At 36.3% G+C, this 22420-nt stretch overlaps 1 protein-coding gene across 5 annotated transcripts in view; it reads right to left on the bottom strand.

Moving 5' to 3' along the window:
• The window catches only part of CNTN5 (contactin 5), a 745090-nt gene that overhangs the window by 125129 nt on the left and 597541 nt on the right, over positions 1–22420 (bottom strand). For 4 of the 5 annotated variants that reach the window (XM_075417787.1, XM_075417816.1, XM_075417796.1 and 1 more), the window contains exons 10-13: positions 20624–20805; positions 12882–13018; positions 10867–10996; positions 8558–8708 (exon numbers count right to left, since the gene is read on the bottom strand). In XM_075417787.1, the coding sequence (XP_075273902.1) occupies positions 8558–8708; positions 10867–10996; positions 12882–13018; positions 20624–20805 (600 nt within the window). The remainder of the gene's footprint in view (positions 1–8557; positions 8709–10866; positions 10997–12881; positions 13019–20623; positions 20806–22420) is intronic. The other variant, XM_075417827.1, reaches the window with a different exon arrangement.

Below are 22420 nucleotides of genomic sequence, written 5' to 3'. Positions count from 1 at the left end.
GCATAGCTGATTGAATCCCTGTGGAACCCCAAGTAAACTTACAAGGCAGATTTTAATTTACTTGTGTAGGTAAATCATCTGCCCAGTTAGTGCACAGTTTATATAGGCAGGAATATGCGAGACTTGCTTTGTGTGCTGTCCTGAACACTGCTCTGCTGTGAGCACCTCTCTTGGCCATGGCCGCTTGCCCCTGTCCTTCCTGGGCTGCTCTGGCACATGCATGTCTGCACCTGTGTGACCAGCTGACAAGGCAAATAATCTAGAAAAAAAATAGCCCTAGTGAAAGATAGGGGCTATTTTTCACCTGAATCAGATCCCCAAATCTTTTCCTTGCAGAGCAAGAGACCTGAGATGAGGGAAGGAAATTTCAGCGAATTGACTTTGTCACTGAAACCAGACCTGACTGCACCCATAGGTACAGAAAAGCAAAGCGCTTGCCTAACGTCCACAAAGCAGGAAATATTTCAGGCGTGATGGATACTAGACTGTTTCTTTAGTTGTGTTTTCTGCAAAAGAACAAGAGCAATGTGTAGGAGTTGTTTAGGAAAGTGGTCAAAATCATTGTGTTGTCAAAACTCGTGTAGTACGATCAATTAATAAAACAATGCTACTTTTGAACAAAGATAATTTTTTGTGAGGAGATGATCTTGCCATTTGTTTTTACTATTTAGTCAAGGTTATCATTGTTTCCCTTTTCTACTTTATATCCAGTTCTTAAATTCCCATCATGAGCCTGCCACAACTAAATTAGACCATGATTTATGCAAAAATTGAAAAGAAGTGACTTGCAGAACTCTCTCAGGAAGATAAGAGTTTCTGTCAAGAAGTTTCCCTTTCTTAATGTCCTCAGTGTTTTCTCTGTTCACTACATTTTGATCATTAAAGTGCCACTTGGGAACCTGGGGATCAGCTAGTGGCAGGAAGTTAAGTGTTTAAATTCCCAAGAATTTTAGATGAAGTTTCTATTAAGGACAAATTATGCTGAAAGTTGTAGTCTGAAGAGCCTTAAGCAAAGAAAAACCTTTAGGCGGCTGATGACTTGTCGTATTCTGCCTGTGCTGTGAACAAACAGGCGACCGTTTCTAACAACAGTGGAGAAAAGAATCATAGTTAGAAATAAAATTCATTACCTTTTTGCTCAACTGATAATTAGGTGAGTTGTGTATGCGGATATTCAAGGCATATACTGCAGATCAAATATCTTGTGCTGGTTAGCAAAGTAAAAATGTTGAGCTCTTCAGCTTTTTGTTTTGGGGAGGGCTATGAGATATATGTATATGGGTTACTTACAGTTCAGCAACTGAGAAGAAAATCAGGAAATGTGGTTGTATGGAAATACCAAAAAGCAAGGTTATATAGGGTGGGACTCAGATCCCTAAGTATTAGTGCCTAGTCTGTAGGTGTCTGAAGGGATCCATAACATCCACTAGTGCTTGATGGATACTCCAGAATAATTATGTGAGACTTGCACTCGGCTGACAAAGCAGGTGGAGGCCAGGGGAGTTACAGTAGAGAATTGCATACCTGTTTTTATATTATTAAATACTATTTTAATTGAAAATTTATAAGGTACAGTGGAACACTTCTTCAAACTTCAAACCAACGAGTGAAGAAGAGACTTTTTTTAAAAATAATGTATACTGCAATGAACTGTTACCTAAACATACACTGCTGTATTAGAATCAAGCCTTATTTCCCTAAAAAGAGTCGGTGAGTGCCTAAATAACTGTACAGCAGTACATAAAGTACTGTATTAAGAAGAAATAATAGAAAGTATTGTCTTGAATACTATTCCTAGGAAGACAGGCTGAGATGTTTCAGTTCAGAGAAGTAATTTAGGTTCTTGTAGATAACAACTTTCTTGAATATAACCACAGAATTTGTTTGGTAGCCTGTGGGAAGTGCTATTTATTAAACTAGTTGAAACTCATGAGCTGACATTTTCTTTGGATATTTAACTGGGGACACAAAGGAAAATCTTCAAACTCCTTAATAATCCTTTTCTATAGCTGGATTAATTCTGAAGATCTTTTTTATTATGAGGCAAAAAAATTTATGACGTTTTCACCAGCAAGTGGAAGGGTAGTAGACTGAACTAATGTGCTGTCTGTGTGGCTGATCACACAAAAGCAGAAATGCTTGTGCATGGTTGAACCTGGTGCAACATAGGGGCCAACAAACAAACTGAAAATTACAGTGCAGAGTAATTTTCCATCTATTTTACATACATACATTCTTTTGCCTTCACGGTATACAGTCTTCAGTTTAAACAAACGTTATGCACCGCAGTTAGATGGAACTGAAATTCTTTTGGAAAGCTACCACCAAGGTTATGAAAAAAGCATATAATATATACTTCTGTTACACACAAATACATTTTCATATTTAAAAACATAACACAACATGTACTAACCAAAGCACTTTATAAAACTGAATACAAATTTCACCTGCAAACTCTTGTTTCTGCTCTGAAGTACCCTTCTTATTCTTTTCTCCTTTGATTTTTTCTCATAGAAATTGAGCTATGAAGCCATTAAAATAGGAACTTTTAATGGAAACACTGACAGATCCTTAAATACAGTAAAGTGAAGAGTAAAACTGTAATAAGAACCTGTCAAAACTGAAAATGAAGGAGTCTAGCAGACCAGAAGAATACAAAAACATGTCCATTTCTAAGCTTTTGAACGATGTTATTTTTAGATTAAAGTGCTCTCTGTGTTTCCACTAATTGCATAGCAAAGTGTGACAGATGAAAAATCTAGGCATACAGGACAATCACTTTTGTAGTTTAAAGATGTCAGTATTAGCCTGCAGGTAGCTAAAAGGCAATAGTCTCAGGCTTCCCTGTGTCTCTGTCTAGCAACACTGTAGCAATCCTCTATTAGTATTTAGAATTTAACGTGCCTGTATGATATTTCTTTCTTCTCTTTCTTTTCTCTGACTTCTTTCACAGCTGCTGAATGTTAGTGAATCGTAACTGGAAGAAGAGAAAATGATGCAAACTTATGTAAAGGCAAAATTTCAGCAGCCTCAGTTCGCTTGTGTATTGTGTTACACGCAGCTTGAACACTTTGTCCCCTCCAGTGGATTTATTCTTCATTCAGTACCTGTAGCTGATGATTCTTAATAGGTACTGTTCAGTGTTTTCCTTTTTTTCATAGGTCAACGTGTGTCTTGAAATTTTATATCCACATGACTATGAAGATACAATTTCCTCATTAATATTTCTCCATGCTTTTAATGCCCGATAGCTTCACGAATATTCATGTCTCCCGATTTTCAGTATCCATTAATTTTATTTGTGATATTTAAAGACTGACTGTGAAAGCACTTGCTATTAATATCCAGTACTTCATTGTTCAATGTACAGCTTCTACAGGCTTCTCTATGGCTGCAAATCAGTCCCAATGGCCTCAGGTGAGGCACACAGAAAATGAAGAACATGTCAAGCACAGTAACTTTGCTACATGGAAATACGAAGTAGGCCGGTTTTGTATGAGTAAGTCACATCTCCATTTTATGAATTTTTGTGGCCAAGCAGGTGTGGGGCAGATCTGAATGGGGAATTTCATATGTCATGGAAGAAGCATGGATATTCATTGTATGCCCATATTTATTATAGATCAGAGCCTCCCAGCTGATCGACACACTGATCAACTAATATGCACGCTGATAGGAGGGAGTAGGCAGACAGAGCCAGACTCTGCTCAGAGGTGCCCAGTGACAGGAAGAGGTGACAGGCAGAAACTGAAATATGAGCAATCTCATTTAAACTTCAATTCCATTTAAACATAGGAATATATTTCTTTTTTAATGTGGGGGTGATTAACTGGAGTAGTAACAAGTTTCCCAGATAAGCTGTGGTGTCTCCATCATTGGAGATATTCAAAACCTGAGTGTACACAACCTTGAGCAACCTGTTCTAGCTGATCCTGCTCTGATCATGGGGGTTGGACCAGGTGGTATCTAGAGGTCCCTGCCCTTCACAGCTGTTCTGTGATTCCATGATATCATTCAGAGAAAATGGAATATTAAGTTTTTACCCATTTCCAATCAATAAAATCTCCACCATAATGTCTACTGTGGGAACAGGGATGTTGAAGTTTGTGTCCTGGACAAACCCAGGCCAGGATATTGCATTCAAATTGTCTAAAATTCCCTCAGCTGTTCAACCTGCCAGAAGTTTTTTCACCTTATCTCCAGAACTGCTTCAAACAGAAATGGAATGCAGGAAACTAATTGCTCCATAGGATAAGTGCTGAACTGAAGTGGCAGGTAGAGTATTATTATCATTTATTTTCCTCACAGAAATATTTAATATGTTTAGGTCCTCGGGCAAAGTTACCTTGGACTTTGGTGCAGGAATATGAGGAATTATGCAATGGCCACAGAGCGACTGGCACTGTTGTTCTGCGCATGGTGATCTATTGTGAATCTGACTTTCAGAAACTGTTAATGCTTTTCTGTGAGGCTTGTTCTGTCATTTGAAGGAGAACGATTAGACTGTGCCATATGGAAAGGGAGAAGTCAATAAATGCAGAACTGTATTACCAATGCATACATACATACATGTTTAGATATCATTATATTTAGATTTTTTCCAGATTAATTATTAATCTGCACACAAATTGAGATATACAAGAAACAGTGATAAAATAAACGTTATTATATGAGAAGCTTCAAACACAAATGGAACAAAAGCAAAATAAAGAAGCAGAAATTTGGCAGTACAAAAATCCTGCTTCCTCAGTTATCTATTTGTTGGTTAAATTGTGCTATTTTTTATTACTTGGTAGTCTGAATGGAGAACAAAAATTGGGACTGAATAGAACTCTGCACTGCTAAAGTTCTTTTGAATTAATTTATTTTAAATGTAATTAATAGATATATAATGGTAATAATGAGCTAGAGTGAAAATTCAATATCAATTTAATGAGAAGAATATTGTAGATGTAGGAGAAAGAACAAAAACAGGTGAACAAAGACTTATAATGCTTTTTAATACCTATGACTTCTCAAGCATATCTGTGTAAAATTCAGCTGTAGTCACTACTACAGGGCAAGCTAGACAAGAAAGGTATGTGACTTTAAGATTAAGCAGAATTTACAGCTCGTGGACTAATGGCTCACAAAACTTTGTGCAGTAGTAAATCATTAGAAAATACCTGCAATCTACAGAAGCCTTAACACTGGAAGAGAAATAATTTATAAAAAATATTTTTCCAGAATTTAATCATTGACATTATTAGCATTGCTTATGATTTATACGTAGCTGACAGCAGATTACGTCTATTCTACTGTGTATTATAAAGTTTACTCTGCACATTATCACTGCCATAAATGCCACACAGTCATCTGTCAGCCTATGAGACAACAGTCATGGTTAGTAAAGATAGTTAACAATTTTAATTATTGTGAAATGACTAATGAAAACATGCAGCTTTAATGTGTTGCTCTATCTACAAAACTCCCATTGCTGTTGTGCTCAGGTGTGTTTCGGTTCCAAAATAGAAGTATAACAATAACATTTTTCCCCTCGCCTCTTTACATTTAGGTGAAAATGCTGATAAAATTATGTTTGTTTGAATGTATTAATGACTCAATCAGATAATGATATACGAAAGAGATTTGAATTTTATGTGTAGTTCCTTTCATATGCTGATCGGGATCATTAAATGTCCTGTATCAGTAAGCTTCACAGACTACACCTTGTTCTTTGGAAGTTTTAACCTTCTGCATAGTAGATCCCCAGCACCTAATACCTTATTTCATTAAAATGTAGCATTTGCAGCAGGTCTTGATCTTTACATGTGGTTAACAGAATGAATTGTGAATACTTTGGAATCTTTCTTAAATAAAATAAATATGTTTCTATAGGAGCAATTTCATCAAATTTAAAATATTTATGAGATTGTAATACTCAGAACAATACTTTTTGTGAGCAAATAGTTGTGAATATCCTACTTTTTTTGCTCTTATAGACCTGCCCCTCATTCAGATCCCAGTTCAAAAGAGCTGTTATAAAATACGAATGCTTTCCAAGTGGTATCAAATGATCTGCCTGCTCAGAATAATGATTACTCACCACGGAGAGTAAACCTAGCATAGATAGATTGTGAATATGAAGACATCCATCTGGATAATTTGTTCAAAGGTAAAAACAGACCAAGAGATGTAGCCCATGAAGACTCCACTGTTCTGCTGCCAAGTGAGTGGCTTTAGCCTTTTGAATGAATCTGAAACATTGGAGGCTTTCAGACTGCATTAAATTCCAGGACCTAGAGTCAAGGTCTGACTGCAGCGAGAACTTTACTCAGCCACAAGTCCTGCAGGAACAAGCTCAGCCTTCTGCTCAGTTATAAACAGAAATGTTACTTGAGGCATTTCTGTCAACCAGTTTTCAGCTGTATGGAGGAACACCTAATGAGGCAACACACCTTGGAAGAGGTGGACTATATGATAGCAGACCTACTAATTAAGCAGAATTTCTTCGTCTTCATAGAAGAGAAGGTCTCTTTAGTATTGAGACTTTGGTAACAGATGTGGCTAAATGTAGGGAATTCGTTTCCTAGGCTGGCAAACGTGATAAAAATGAAACACAACATGCACTTGGTACCAGCAGTCTGAAGAAGAGGATTAAGCTGTGGTAGAAAGGAAAAAAATATGTTCAGCTGTTCTATTTTTGTCATTCCTTATTATTTCAATCAGACTGCTTTTTTTTTTTTTTAATTTTGATGGTTTAACATTCTATGCAAATTCATCACATGACAGTTCCTAATTGTTTTTTCTGGGGTTTTTGTCAGCAGTCTATGAAGAATGTCCGTTTTTAAGGTATATAGACGTGCTCATCAAATTATGTCAGATTACTCAATTTTTAAATTTTTTTACACAGATCTCTTCTGATAGTTTCTTCTCAGAGTGCCCAAAACATTGGAACACACATACTACCTCCAACGATTTATATTTTCTTCCCCAAAACCACCATAGCCTTCCTCATCTCTTCACACAGACCTTATTATTGTTGTTTAAAGCATTACTATACAGAGAGGCAGAACTGAGTTCCCTTGAAATCAGTATTTCCCTCACTCCCACCGCCCTGTAAACAGTAGATGCGGGGGAACAGCTCTGTATGGGACAAGATAGTCCCTGAACAGCTGACTGAAAATTAAGTTGAATGAAACCCAAGTCTTTCAAAGTTCTGAAATAGTTCAACCAGTTTTTATCTTCCATGTTTCATCATTTCCTGTTCGTGTCTCTGTCAAAATGAGCAAGTATCAAAAGCTGTAAATACAAAAAATGTAGCTCCAGATCTTACTTTTATGAGATTTTAACTTCAGTTAGACTATGTTTGGACAGACATCAAGTAATTACCAAAATGCTTCATTGGTCTTGGATTGAAATGTGATTTTCATGTAGTGATCTGAGAAACCATAGTGAGTTTTATGGAGATGAGAGGAAAAGGTCATGTAGTGAAAACAGTTAACTGTGTAGCTACAGCACAGAGGCATCAGTCTCAGAATATTTGGTACTATCAGGATCTTTGTAATATAGTTCTGTCATTTCTTGTCAGTTCTTGTCAGTACCTACTATACAACTCATACCTGTTAGTAAAATGTTGTATGTAGTGCTGTTTCACTCTGCCCCCACAAAGAGCCAATAAGGCATGAAAAGTTGTTCATTTTTCCTTTTCAGAACAAAACAAATGGCATGAGATGAAAACAAAACTTACCTGAATGAAATGGCTTTTGCAGCTAATGAGGACAGACGTGTTCTACTGCTTTCATCAGTATTGCACGAATTAATAAAAAGGCCCTGCTTTTATCTTTTTGACTAATGGTGTACAGGCCAATTTAAGTGGTTCATTCACACACATTACCAGAAAGAAGATTGCTCTGTGTACCTAAAGACCATATGCAGAGTGATGAAACTATTCTAGTGTACAGACATACAATCTTGTAAAGTACAATTACAACTGGCATTTAACCTGCAGTCTTTAAACTATGTTTAACGTGCAGAGCTGGATTATGTAATTAAACATATTCTGTTAAACAGATGTCATGCAGAGTACAGAAATTACTTGCATAATTAAAATCTATAATGGAATCATATTTTTCTTCTCTGAATAATTTTAAAGGTATTCTTAGACACACTTCCATTGTGATAAGCTGCAAATCTGCCTTCTTAAAATTATTTCAAATGAATAACCACATTTGATATTTCATGTGGTCCTATTTCAGCCTCTATGCTTTTAATACCCCCATACACTAAAATTGAAGTATCTCTACAAAGTAACTGAAACATTTTTTAAATGAGTATCAGAAAATAGAGAAAAAAACAAAATAATAACTTATTTTCACTGTTTGCATCTCAGAAATGTTTCATTTCAGTATTATGGAAACAATAAAGTCACTACTGTCAGATAAACCAACTTGAAAAAAATAACTATGCCATACCCATACTAACATATGTATGGTCTTGTCACTTGCTGTATTTTCATAGCGTATCACAGAATCAAACATGCAAACACAATGTTTATTTTACCGAACAGGCTTCTGACCTCTTACTCTCCCTTAATGCTTTGTCTCCTTTCTTCCAAGTGATAGTTGGCTTTGGAGAGGCTTGTGGATTGCACTCAATGATCACTTCTTGGCCCTTGGTAATGATTATTGTTTTCCTCAGTTGATTTAGTGGGAAAGTGGGAGCTGATGCTGTTAGAAAGAAGTATGTTAACTCTACAGAGACAGTCACAGTTTCCTGTTTCATTACATTCTAACAGAAGATTAGAATAAGAGATTTGGTTTTGGGGACAGAATCTCCATTTTTGGCTTGGAAACAATTATACCAAAGGTTAGATGGAATTTTACAAAATATTTGAAATCAGCAGCCAAGACTAGATGGCAGCTCTATAACTTAATCCAGTTATGAATTAGTGAGACATCCTTTACATCAACATACTGAAGTAACATTGCTTGTGAAATCCAACAACTTTGGAAATCAAATACTGTGGTTGATTTAGCTACACCTTTTCAAAAACTTTTGGATTTTGTAGACAACTTTTTAGAAGTAACTAGTTCAAAATGAAAAGAAGTTTAAATTCCACAACTATCTAAATGCAATCCAGTGTTAATTCTTACAAAACATACTACTGTTAGAGAAATTTTATTGCTTCCCCTTTTTATATTATTCTGAATACTGGGAATTGAAAAGTGAGAACTTCTTTGTAGAAGATATTCAACCACGTCTTGTTCTTAGTATTTCACTTTTCAAGAAGTCCCATTGGTAATAAAGGTAATAAATATATCACAAAAATGACAGTTATTACTGTGATTTCACACCAAGAAAGGACAGTTATTTTCAACTCTCATTTGTTTGTGTTTTTCTTAAATTAGTTTTGCCAAACCAAAGCCCCCTCTGCAACTGTCTCAGCTACACATATAGGAACATATTACACTTCATTGCCTCAAATATGTAGGAATTTCCTGCCATTATTTTGGGTAATTTTCATACCACAGCTGTTTATATGGACAATTTATTCTGTTCTTTTCACTTTAATAATCCAGAAAATTAAACCCAACTGCTTCTTTAATGCAACATTATGGTTAAAATTTAACAGTTTCACAAGTGACAAAATGAAAGGCTGATTTTACTGCAACAGCGTTTAATGGCCATTTCTGATATTAGAGAACATCAAAGAAAGTGTACAACTACCTGATATAACAGGTATATCTATTTTCTAATAGATATAAAAAACACAGCAAGAGAACATTGTAACTGACAGGGATCTCTCTGCTGACTGAATTTAATATGACAAAGGAAAGTGATGGAAAGAGAGCAAACTTTGACTGTGGGTTTTAATTTGTGCTTAGACAAAAATATTTTGAAGAATTATCAGTGAAATTCTGATGTTGGCCAGCTAGGAAAGAGTGGAAATGTACTAGACACATTGTTCTTCAGAAGAATCAAATCGTAGCTCAAATGTAGTAGATTATTTCAGTAGCTTCAGTTTTAGTATTGATTTGACTGGGAGTTTGCAAGAATAATTCTGGGGTGCAGGTATTGAAATTTTTAAGGTTTGAGCAGTGCAGAGACCTCTAATCTCTGATACATTGAGTTACTTTAACTGACATCTGTCTTCCAGCTATACCATATTCAAATAAAGATCTTGAGACTCTTACAAGACTGTCAACTCTGGCAGTCCTCTTTTGACTATTGCCTCATTGTGTGTTGCCACAGTTTGCTGTAAGGAAATCTAGAGTGTTAGAAAGACATGCTACAAGTTTTTCTTCATTAACTCCCACTTCAACTTTTGAAGAATTAATTTTTTATTATATCTCTGTGGAACACTATGGAGTGTATTCATGGGATGATATTAGCTAAAGTATGTAATTTCCAATATTCATTCAGTTCTGGTGACTTCACAGGAAATTTTTGCACCTTACACCTTAAGATCATGCTTAATTACCTTTGAATAATGACATTGGTAGAAATAATAATTTAATTTTAACAGAGACTAAAATATATTTACTGTCTGTAAATTTCTACTCCTGCTCTTATTTTTAAAGGAATAAAAAACTATTTTTCCATGTATTTGAACTGAAATAGCCTTATATGAGAAATAGTCACAAAATGTAACGGGTCAGTAATCTATGAAAGAAAATTTTCCATTAACAGAAGGAACTGTGTTCTCTTGGGCAACAAAGGACCCAGTCACACATAAATAACAAGAAGAAAAAGGAACCGACTTTTATCTACTCTGTTTTGAGTTTGGACTGGCAGAAGCTGTTCCTTATCATAACTGATCAAGAACAAATGTAATTATCAAAGGGTAGAAAAGGGAACAGTCGGTTGTTTTCTGATAATACTCACCTAAAATCTTCAGCTCAGCACTGGCATAAATGGTGCCATACTTATTTTCTGCTAAGCACTGGTACATTCCAGCATCTGACAGATTCACACTGTGGATCATCAGAATACCATTCCCCATCTCAATCCTGCTCTGTAATGGAATTTAAAAAAAATTCTATAAAAGCAAGCACGCACTGGATATGTGCTGTGCTATTAGCTTAAAGCAAAAAAACATTATGAAGCTAAAATAAAACTGAACAACAGTTTCCTTGGGCTTACTTTTAACTTGTTATATAAGGAAAGACAAGAATAAAGCAGACAGGGAGGGCAGAAAAAACTCCAAAAATATTTAAAGGTAAATATTTTTCAGTGCCAGTTCACTCTCTCCAAAAGCAGTTCATCCTGGGAACTTTAATGAGGAAAGATGTCTGTTGCAAGTGTAACATGTCTAATGATCTTCACATCTCTAGCAAATATTTGGTTTCAGTCCTGGTACTATTTTCATAAAAGTAGATATAAAACATTACTTGCATGAGTAAGAGTGAAAGGGTCTAACAGCCTTCATCATTAGTGCAGATTTCTTTGAAAGATCCACTAGTAGAAAATAATTATGACAGCTGGAAGAGAAGGGGCACTAATAGCTGTTTATAGAAATGTGTACTTCATGGAGCTGTATAATGCATAATTTTAACTGCTATAAAACATATCTAAGCTTCATTATTATAGTGGTTGTAGGTTTAATTAAAAATTTATAAAGAACAGAGTGTTTGGGAATGCAGAGGAAACTGTGAAAAAAGTTCTCTCTGTGGTAAGCCCCCAGTTAAAACTGAAATTTAATTTGAAATTTCAGAGCCTGGGGCAACTAATGGTTTGGAAAATCAGAAAAGCAAAAAGTACAGATATTTAAATTGCTTCAATTTTATGACTAATAGCTCTATCTAAAAAGGCAGAAATGGATAAAATAAAGGCATATAACCTTATTTTCAATGCCTCACAGCTTCAAAAGTAAACTGTGTTTATGTTTCCTTTCTCATTGTTTGCATAATTGGATGATGTTCACAGATAGAAGCGACATTCACTGAAAAGAAAGACATTACTTCTTTTATATTCATAAATCCATTCTGTGAATTCATTTACAAATGGAGACATTTTCTCCCAGAACTGAACAGCTTAATTTTAATCGGGAAAAATGCATAAAATAAATTTACCAAACTTTTCTTTACTCTAAATAAATTGAGACTATAAAAATGGAAAGGTGCTAGGCAAAACCACATGAAGTGGGCTGACATGTTGATGATTCAGTGAAAGAAACATAACAAAGTGAAATAAAAGGCAAGCCATGCTATGAGTGGTCTTCTAAAAGGAAGAGAATTTTATGTAGATCTAATTCTGAAATATATCAGGTGACTGTAGTTAAGGATTTTACATTCTAAGAGTCTTAAATGGAGCATTTTAGTGGTCTTGAGGGTGAGTTCTGTTATTTGAAGAGAATTAATGGAGTTGAAAACTGATGAAAATATAATAGCCATTGTGCCTTTTACATTAGCCTGCTAGTGTTTTGAAGAGTATGATAATGAACAAACAAAAAGTAGTAAATAATATCACATAACTGAACAATGGGGGAAATATGAAGGGATCTGATTCAGTAATTACAGCACCTCTCTGAGTTCTTACTGTATTTTTATTAAAAAAATAGATACAAATAGCATAATATCACTACCTAAAAGAAAAAAAAAAAGAAACATACTGGAGGTGGCTTAGATGTATATTATAGTACAATGGTAGATGCTGTTGCAGGCACAGCTCAGAAAGTCCTGTCTCCCAAATATTTCTGAACTGCAGAGAATGGATGCAATTTTACATTGCTAGAGATGATTCAGATGGGATATGCTCATAAAACCTGTTTATACGCTAACACTTAAGACATTAACAGAAAACAGTCATTTCTGAAGTACTTTTCAGTGCTTCCTTTAACTAACTTTATCTGAATGAAAGGACAAACATGCAGCCTACTGGTGACTCCTCATCTAATGTACCTGTAGCCTGAGAGGAACTCCATTTTTCAGCCAACGATATGTGGGCCTTGGTTTTCCAGTGGCTTTACATTCCCATCGTAGATGGTCTCCACTGTCTAATTGAGTGTCATTAAGTTTCTCCACCCAATGTGGGTAGGCTGCAAGAAAATAATACCATGGTGTATACAAAGCATATAAACTGGTAAGTCTCTAGCTAATATGCAAAGACCTAATCAGTTAAAGAACTTAAATTGTGGCCTCTAAAAAGCGTAGCTTACTCTCAGAAAAAAGCACATTTAAACTAACAACCAAAACCAAACCAGAAAGTAGTAAAATTAATGAAACTCCACAACTTTAAATGAAATGCTGTAATGCCACCAGGCATTGAGCAGTATCATGACCAGGAACAGAAATCTGCCTGATTTAATAAAGTCCAGTGGATTAAATTACAGTACTACGCAATAATGCATGCATTATTATTGAACATAAGAGAGTTTTCTTGGTAGTCACAATAGAATATTTAGTAACTTTTCAAGACATAAGTTATTTAAATTTTGATAAGGAGGTCAATCATCACAGACTCTGTTTCATGCAGTTGTCTCAGTTTACTATGAAATAGTGCTTTATTCAGCTAGGAATGACTGGGAATTTTGTAAGGTATTTGCACATATATTTGTTAAAGTGTCTTTGATCTAATGCATATTTCAAGGGAGAAAATGCTTTTAATGTTTTTAAGCACAGAACCCACAAGATTTCCAGCATTCATCAGGAACATAAATTACATAGTAAGTCAACGTTAAGAGTCTTTTTTTAAAGGTTTTAAAGTTGTTGAGTGTGTATGTGATCATTAATACCTAAATTTCACATAACAATCTGTTAAAAAGCAAGAAATGTTTTTTGCAGAGAAGAGATCTTTAATGCAGCAGTCAATCTGATAGCTATATGTAGTATCTTATAATTTGGAAAAAATTGTATGACTGAGGAACTGAGCATTCATATGCAGAAATAAAAATGTATTCTTAAAAGCCAGATTTTGGGTTTTCATACTGTAGCCATATAAATTTGTATAGCAAAGAGGAGGATAGATGAAATTAATTAACTTTATGATATTAAATTTTGGTGGGTTTTTTTTTTTCAAATAGCGGAGAATAAGTAGCTAAAAGTCTTTCATTGCTAAATGAATGTAAAATTCTTCTGTTTGGTATGAATCGAAGTTCAGACCTGTCACATCAAACATTGGATAATTGATAACATACTTAAACATGGGGAACCCAGTTTAAAAAGAAATTTTTTAATCTAGCTGGCGTTTGACATGTCACCAATCAAAAGAAGTCAGAAGATATGAAAGGACATGACAGGTGACTAAGTGCTTCTAGCTTACATCTCGTACATGGGTGATAAGGAAAGTGAACGAGGTGTCTATCTTTCCTAAGCAGAGAATAGTCTGCTTTAGAGTCCCTGACCAGACAGTTGTCAGAAGCTGGAAATGTTTCAAAAAAAGAATCAATCCTTTCTCTTTTAGTAGAGGAAAACAGATAAGATTGACCCAACCTCACTCCCAACCCAAGACCTAAAACATCTGCTCCTTTATTCTACTCATTACAGCCATGCTCTATATGTGCTTCTCTGCACTGAATCACTTAAGAATTAAGTTAATCAAAGGGTCCCATGAAATCCTCAGAAGCAGTTTGCAGGGCTCCCTGCTCTCTTGTTGTCTGCTAATTGTCCTAAAAATATAATTCAATTGCATTGTTTAGTTGATGCTGCTGTTTTCTTTTTGAGGGTTTTGGTATACACAAAGGAAGCATTCTGAGAAGTAATTGTTTCCTTTGAAAATGAGTGTGCTAATATGATTTTGGAAGATGTGACAGTTAAATGTGTAATGAAAAATCCATAAAAGTTAAGCAGTGGTGCCATAAAAACCTGCAGTTTCAAAGAGGCACTAAGCCATTCTTCTTGATATTTCACTCTTTTGGTCTTCTGAAAATTCTGCTCTGTGACCCAAAGCATATCTAGTCTCATTCTTCTGGGTTGAAATTGATCTCATCATGAACCAGAGCATACAGAACTAGAGTGTGCACCTGTTTACCCTGAGATAAACTGTCTACCGAAGCCTGGTTGCAGAGGTGTTCTCCTCGGCACACAACTGCCATTCCCCACCCTCTAGCTGTGGCTGTCTGAATAACATAGTCATGGCAGGAGTTTTCCTCTGCAGCCAAAATCTTCCATATCTCAGAATGATCAATTGGTAGTAATAACCTTTTTTTCATTAGCTGAAGTATTTCTACGCTAAATTTTCTCCTCATAGCCTAAATGGCCTCTGGATTCATGATTTTCAAGCTGTTGAACTTGCTGTCAACCATGGCAATGAGTCAGATTCTCACCACTTTGAGAAGAAGGTAGATGTAGCAGGAATAGAGCCAGATGCGTAATGGAGAGAAATATTTTGCATCACTTTTTGGCTTCCTTTCCTCTCTCTATGTGCTCCTTACTTTGCCACAGGAAAAGAGTTAACTCTCTGGTCATTAACAAGAGTCTCTCTACATAATATTATAACGTTTACAAACCCTGTCAATAATTAAGAGCAAAATATTTAACTGGATGTGTAAACTCTAACTCAAAGTGTTATTTTCTTTTTTTTTTTTTTCACAAAAATGTGTTAAGTGTCATCCTGATGCACATGCAGGCAAAGAAAACCACCTTCCATAATTGCACTTTATTTTAATTAGAAATTAGAAATTCTAAGAAGCATTTAAACAGATTTCAAAGGTAGCTTGTTATTTTTTCTTTTTATAAATGCAGTATTCACCTTGGGGAAAAATGGATGTTTGCCTGGTTTTTATCTATCCGGTGAAGAGTTTTAGGGTGAATGTGAGAATAGAAGGATGTGTTTTATTATTCAGCAGTCTTTATGGATATTGTGTCATAGATTTATACAGTGCTCCTGAGATTTTCAAATCACCGTCCAATCCCTGATTTATTTTATGCTGTGTTTCTGTGCCTGTTTATTCAAGGATGTCAAAATGTTTTACAAACACAAATTGGCAATAAATCTGCAAGCTTACAGGCCAGTTTTTATATCCTCTGTGCAAAATGAAATTCTGTTGCAGAAAACTCAGCCTACTTTCTTGAATTATTAAGGAACTTTTTGACTGAAAGAGAATTAAGAACAAAATTTTACATTGACAAATGACTTTAGATAGTGTCCTAAAATGTGAATGAGCACAGAGTATGGGATGAAAAAAATTCGTTTTATGGACACAAAGCCAATTGGGAAGTATGCAGTAGGAGAAGAATAGGTAGCTATAACAGTGAGAAAGATAAGACAGCAAATGTCAACAGAAAGTGCAACTCTGACCACAAAAAAGCTCTTCCTTTCTAACCAGTTTTACTACATGGGTCTAACCTGTAGTAGCACCAGTAGATTTTCTTCAATACGGTTTTTATAAGGACGTTATTAAAATGATTTTTTAAATCCAGATGGTCCATTACACTGCATTACAGAATATTCCTGCTCTCAGCTGCTTGTTCCACTCCTGTGTTATATAGCAAACCTCCCCTCCTGCTGTGGCAGCAGTGCTGCTCATGGGGCACTGCTGTCTGTAGGACCAGGGAGCTGATCCAGCCAAAAGAAAAATGGCCAAAAATGTGTTTTTTGTGGTCTGGTTCACACCATAACCCTTTGCTAAACTGACACTACTGAGTAGATGACACAGAAGCAAATCCAAGAGATTCAGAGTGAGAGAGAAGGACTTGCACAAACAAGTGCTTACCATTGGGAAAATGCTGCTAGTCAGGTTTTGTGGAAGAACTGTGATTACAAAAGGTTAATGACCAATTTCACCACCCAAATTTTAATTTTTGTGCTCTTTTCCATTAATCAATTTGAACTTGAGTAAAATTTCAGGGAAACTACAGGAGAAGCAGATCACTTGGGGAAAAATCACACCTCTCAAAGTACATTGTAGTGCATATGAGAATGTGTCGCACTATCAAAATCATGTTTTTAATGCCTTTTGTCCGTTCTACATTTGAATTTCCACTAAGTGCTGGGACTGCAACAATCTGAAATTGTTAGCATCCAAAGTTCCACTGTCTGAACAACACCCAAAGTATCAGCTGCATCAGGCAGTCATGGTATATCTGTATTTCAGCATCAGGTAAGAAATGAAAAAATCACTAGTTTGTGATTAAATGTGACCAGACAGGCAGACTGGGCATCCTGGGCTTTCTGCAGGGTACTCTCTTGTGACCCAGATCAGATGCAACTGATGAAATGAAGAAGATTCAAACAGACAGCAAGTGAGTTCCTACAGAGATATGCAAATTGTGAGACTGCAGTATGACCCAGCTGGTCTTACAGCCTGCTCTGAAATTTTACAAGAAACCCCTGATAAGGGATGATGGCCTACATCTGAATTTCTGAGCCAAAATAATTATTGTCTCCTGGAGGAATAGGATGTCCATGAAAAGACAATGAGCTTAAAGGTAAATAATTCATGTTGACCGTTGTTATGAATAAGAGGTACAGCAGGAAAGGCTGCTTCAAGCAATGCCCCCAAATCTTGCCATATCAACTGTCAGCAAAGGAAACTAACAAGTTGGCAAAGTAACATTTGACTAAATTTTGTGCTGCTAAAAGCCTTCTTACCCAAACTCTCTTACACCCCTGAACAGGGTTGTCAAGGTTCATAAGCCAGTGAAACACTATTGCTAGCTTCAGGGGCACTGAAGGCTGCGAGAAGCTCACTGGGGAGTATTTATCTTGAGGCCAAGAAAAGGCACTCGTAAGTGGGCTAGTAAGAGTTTGTGCTTCTTGTTCTGCTTTACTGGAGGGTGCTGTCCATCTCCTCCATCTGGAAGCCCTCTGTTACCTCCTGTAACTTCACTCCTTGCTAATGCAAGTAGGTGAAACTCCAAATCAGATCTGATTTTGACTTGTCTGTAAGATAGTCTAAAGTGTAATAATAGACTTAAGGGAAACTTAAAAGAATACTAGTCTCACATATTTGTTAATCAGAGGAATGAGACAATCTGAAGTGGACCCCCCTTCCATAATGTTAAAGAAGTTGTTCTAATATTATTGAAAAAATTCTGATTAGCACAAATTGTGTACTACCCATTGAGTCAGTGAATGTAAGAAATATGATTTTGATAACGGAGAACAAAAAATTCATATTTCTATCTCGATAGAGTAGAACAAAACTGATGCAGAAAATGTTTTTTATGGACTCCTAGATTTGAGTACCATCTTTATTTCTGCTCAGAACTAAAATGTGTCCAGGTTAATGAGAGAGGCAAAGTTGTGTAGAACACTATATCATGTTTGCTGTGGTTATATGTCACAGGACTGCAGGGTGCTTTTGAGGAAATAATTTAACTTTCCAGCATCTCAGTTTCTCGCTTGAAGACTGCCTTTTATTTTATTCCTTTAACTCTGAAAGAGTGCGGTGGAGATTATTGTAACTCCTTTATAAGGTGCTTTGGCATCTAGTCTTTTCACAGCTCTAGAAAACATCTAGTAAGTGTATGAGCTGAGGTATATCATGTAATTGATTATTTTTTTAATTTCTGACTTTTTAAGAAACGTTGTTGAAAAAGTCTACGTATGCTGCTAAATGCCCCTGGCCCCCAGGTCCCTAGTAAGAGTTGCTATAATTTCATGGAAGAAATTGACAGTAAAAATTTATAATACCAAAGAAATGTCACTGGGATATAGACAGAATAGGACACATCAAGTAGTTCCTTACTACACATCAAGTAGTTCCTTACTGCGTTCAGCTCTGGAGCCCTCAGCACAAGAAGGACATGGAACTGTTGGAGCGGGTCCAAAGGAGGGCTACAAAAATGATCCGAGGGGCTGGAGCACCTCTCCTATGAGGACAGGCTGAAAGAGTTGGGCTTGTTCAGCCTGGAGAAGAGAAGGCTGCGGGGAGACCTGATTGCAGCCTTTCTGTACTTAAAGGGAGCCTATAGGAAAGATGGGGACAATCTTTCCAGTAGAGACAACAGTGACAGGACGAGGGGTAATGGTTTTAAACTAAAACAGGGTAGGTTTAGGCTAGATATAAGGAAGAAATTCTTTACAATGAGGGTAGTGAAACACTGGAACGTATTGCCCAGAGAGGTAGTGGAGGCCCCTTCCCTGGAAACATTCAAGCCCAGGTTGGACAGGGCTCTGAGCAACCTGATCTAGTTAGTGGTGTCCCTGCCTGCTGCAGGGGGGTTTGACTAGATGACCTGTAGGGGTCCCTTCCAACCCAAAACTTTCTATGATTCTATGATTCTATGATGATTCCTGGGCTTTGACTGCTGTTCCCACCAAAAGTCTCATAAAACCTTTGCTGCAAGTGCAGTATGGGTGGCATGTGCAAAATGAGAGGTGTAAACTACCACCTTTGTCATCACATATATTTTCCAGCATGTACCAAAATAATTTAAAGACAAAAACCTACCCTTGTCTCTAGATGGATGAGAACGAAAAGCAAGGAGATAAGCACCATCCAGCGATATGCTGATACTCACTAAAAACAAGGGAGCTAAAATAAAGATATTGGAAAGCTGGAGGAGACAGGAAAATTGATTATGGACCTGGAAGTATTGACATATGTGGAAAATCAACTAAATATATGATGGTAGTCAAGGGCTATTTGATGAAAGTGTGTAACAAAGATAGAGAACTGTGTATGCTTAGTAATGAGGAGAGAGCACTAGGAGTCATGGGCTGAAATCAAGAAAAGAAAAATAAAATTGATTAACAGGAGAGACTCCTTCTTAAAGGTATCTGTTAGCCTGAGGAATTGTCTAAGCTGCAGCAGCTGGAATTCCACTGGCTGCAATATTTGAAAACAGAAAATAATTCAGAATCTGAAAGATTTGTTGCATGATCTCCTGCAATAGACATTTCCTACTAAGTATTTAAGGTTGTAGGATTCGTGGAATGATAGCAAGTGATGTAACTTTAATTTATAAGAAGTAGGTAGGACATTCAATATAGGGAAAATTTTGACTTGCAAACATTTAGTAAACAGAATATGTCTTCTACAGGATTTTGTTTCTAGTCTCTAGCATGCAGCAACAATATTGTATAAAATTCGTGATTTTTACTAAAGATTTTTAATTTCAGGTTGTTTTTTCTTTTCAATATGTGATGCATGACTCATTTTTTTAATGCTCACTCAAAAAAGTTTTAGAGACACCAATGCTGGATAAAAAATATTCAGCACTTCCTGTTAATCACAACCTTCAGAAATCTTGCATGCGTAGTTTAAGAATGTTTTACAAAAACAGAAGCACTTCTCCAGCTCCGATTCCTGTACAATGAATTTGATGAAACTCAGTACCCAGGCATGGCAAGGGTGAAACATCAGTTAAACTGTCATAAAAATCTTAAAGATAGTTCTAATATTGTTTTCTGGTAGACACACCATGCTTAGGTTACATGTCATTGTTATATATCATATTAGAAGAAAAAAAATAGACTTTTAGAATTATAAAGATACCCTCTAAAAAAAAACACTGCAAAAACCATAATCATCAAATATGACATTGTATTTAAGCCAGTTCTTTGAGGGATTCAACTTTATTTTTATTTCAGACTTTAATGCATTACTAAGGAATACAAATAATTAATTTAATAGTAATTTCATTTCAGAAGAATGGTATTTTGTTTCAACTGGATTTTAGCATCCTTCGTAAGCAAACTGTGAACACTATGTGTGGACGAAACATTGCTGGATAACACTGTGTGCAGTTACACTTACTGTACACTTGTAGTTGTCCTCTGAAGACATTTCTTCCACGAGAGTTTTCAGCCTTGCATTCATACATTCCTGCGTCCTCCAGCTGCACATTAGGTATTTCAAGCACAGCTTGGGATTTTCTCAGGCGGGCTTTACTTGGATTATGACCATTAACTTTCCTCCAAGAAATTGTTGGAACAGGGCTGAAATATTTGGTAAAACTACTGTTAGCACTCTTCCACTGCTGAGAATATAGATTCTGTTATCTGGTAGTTTAAACACTTAATAATCAGTAGCAATAAAATATAACCATAATTAAGGTTCCTATATACTTGATATACCTCACTTTCTGTAGGGAATCCTTACTAAATGGTTTGCTACATGAAATGTGTCTCTTTCATCCACAAGGGAGGCTAAGTTTTTATTGAGATCAGGTAAATCACTTGAAATATTCTCTCTAGAGCTTCTTTAGCAGTCTATGCTTCACTCCTGAACACTTACACTCGCTAGGTAAAAGAAAATAACAGCTTCCAAACCTGGATGAATTTAGCGAATTCTAGCACTTCCTGATTTTCCTGCAATGAAACTACAGTTCAGGAGCTCACTAAGTGATATGTACATCAGGTGGTGGATTTCAGCACCACTGTGTCTTGGGTAAATTTAGGTGACCAAAGTTTTGGAGACCTCTTCTGCTGCAATATTTTTTAGGTTGGAAAACTAATTGTGTAAGAAGTATGTATTAATGGTACAACTGCTTCTGACTCACAGCATTACATGTCTGCTCGCGGGAATGGAAGGGCTTTTCACCATACCTCGCTGTTCCACACAGTTCTATGAGAAAACTGTGTCATTTGCAGTCATACTGAGGGAACACATGGAATAGATAGTGTTTGCACTCATTCAATTTTCTTTTTAGCCCAAGCACTCATCAGTCGTTGTGCGTCCATTGAGCTTTCAGGTACAGACATACATTTGTCTAAATGTGACAGTGGGTACTTCAGGGGGAAGAAAATCAAAAAAATAACTCGTTATAAAATGTTTGATTGTGAGATGAAAACTAGACGGTTTCAGGTATTCCAGAAGAAGCTTGAAGGGCATCATAAAAGAAAACGTTACTGTTATATGCTGATATTTTTTAAAAGAATATTTTGTATTTATTTGAGTTGCTTTAAAATCTAACCTCAGATACAAATGCAGTTGGATGTTGTGGTAGTTTAAATGGGGAAAAGTACTTCATAGCACACATTCAAATTCAAATTTCTGCCATCAGTTTTTAACTTTCACTTGAAGTAACTCTGTGAAGTTGGATCAAAAAAATCACCTTTTCCTCAGTGTTTCAGGGTGTCCAATTTGAGATACAACAAAGACAGACATGGCAACCAACCACGGCTAAAGCCATAGCCTTTCTTCAGCCAGCTAAAATCAGACTGTGAATTCCTGCAGTTGTACTCAAACTTCCAAAAAAGATGCTCCAAATTCTAGTACTTTACAGAGATTCAGAAAGTTCCCAGATTTGTAGTTGGAGGTGAGAAGATTTCTCTCATCTCCAGAATGTCACCTCCTCCAAGCTCAGGAGAGATGCATCCTGACCAAGAGGAAGTCAAGCAGAAATGCCAGGAGGCCTACGTGGATGAACAAGGAGCTCCTGGCCAAACTCAAGCAGGAAAAGGAGGCTTACAGAGGATGGAAAAAAGACAGGTAGCTTGGGAGGAATACAGAGAAATCGTCCAAGTAGCCAGGGAGCAAGTTAGGAGAGCTAAAGTCTTGACTGAATTAAATCTGGTCAGGGATGTCAAAGGGAACAAGAAAGCCTTCTAT

Source organism: Opisthocomus hoazin, chromosome 1, assembly GCF_030867145.1.
Source record: "Opisthocomus hoazin isolate bOpiHoa1 chromosome 1, bOpiHoa1.hap1, whole genome shotgun sequence".
NCBI lineage: Eukaryota > Metazoa > Chordata > Aves > Opisthocomiformes > Opisthocomidae > Opisthocomus > Opisthocomus hoazin.
Note: the sequence above shows the minus strand (reverse complement) of the source record. Positions and strands in the feature narration are given on the sequence as shown.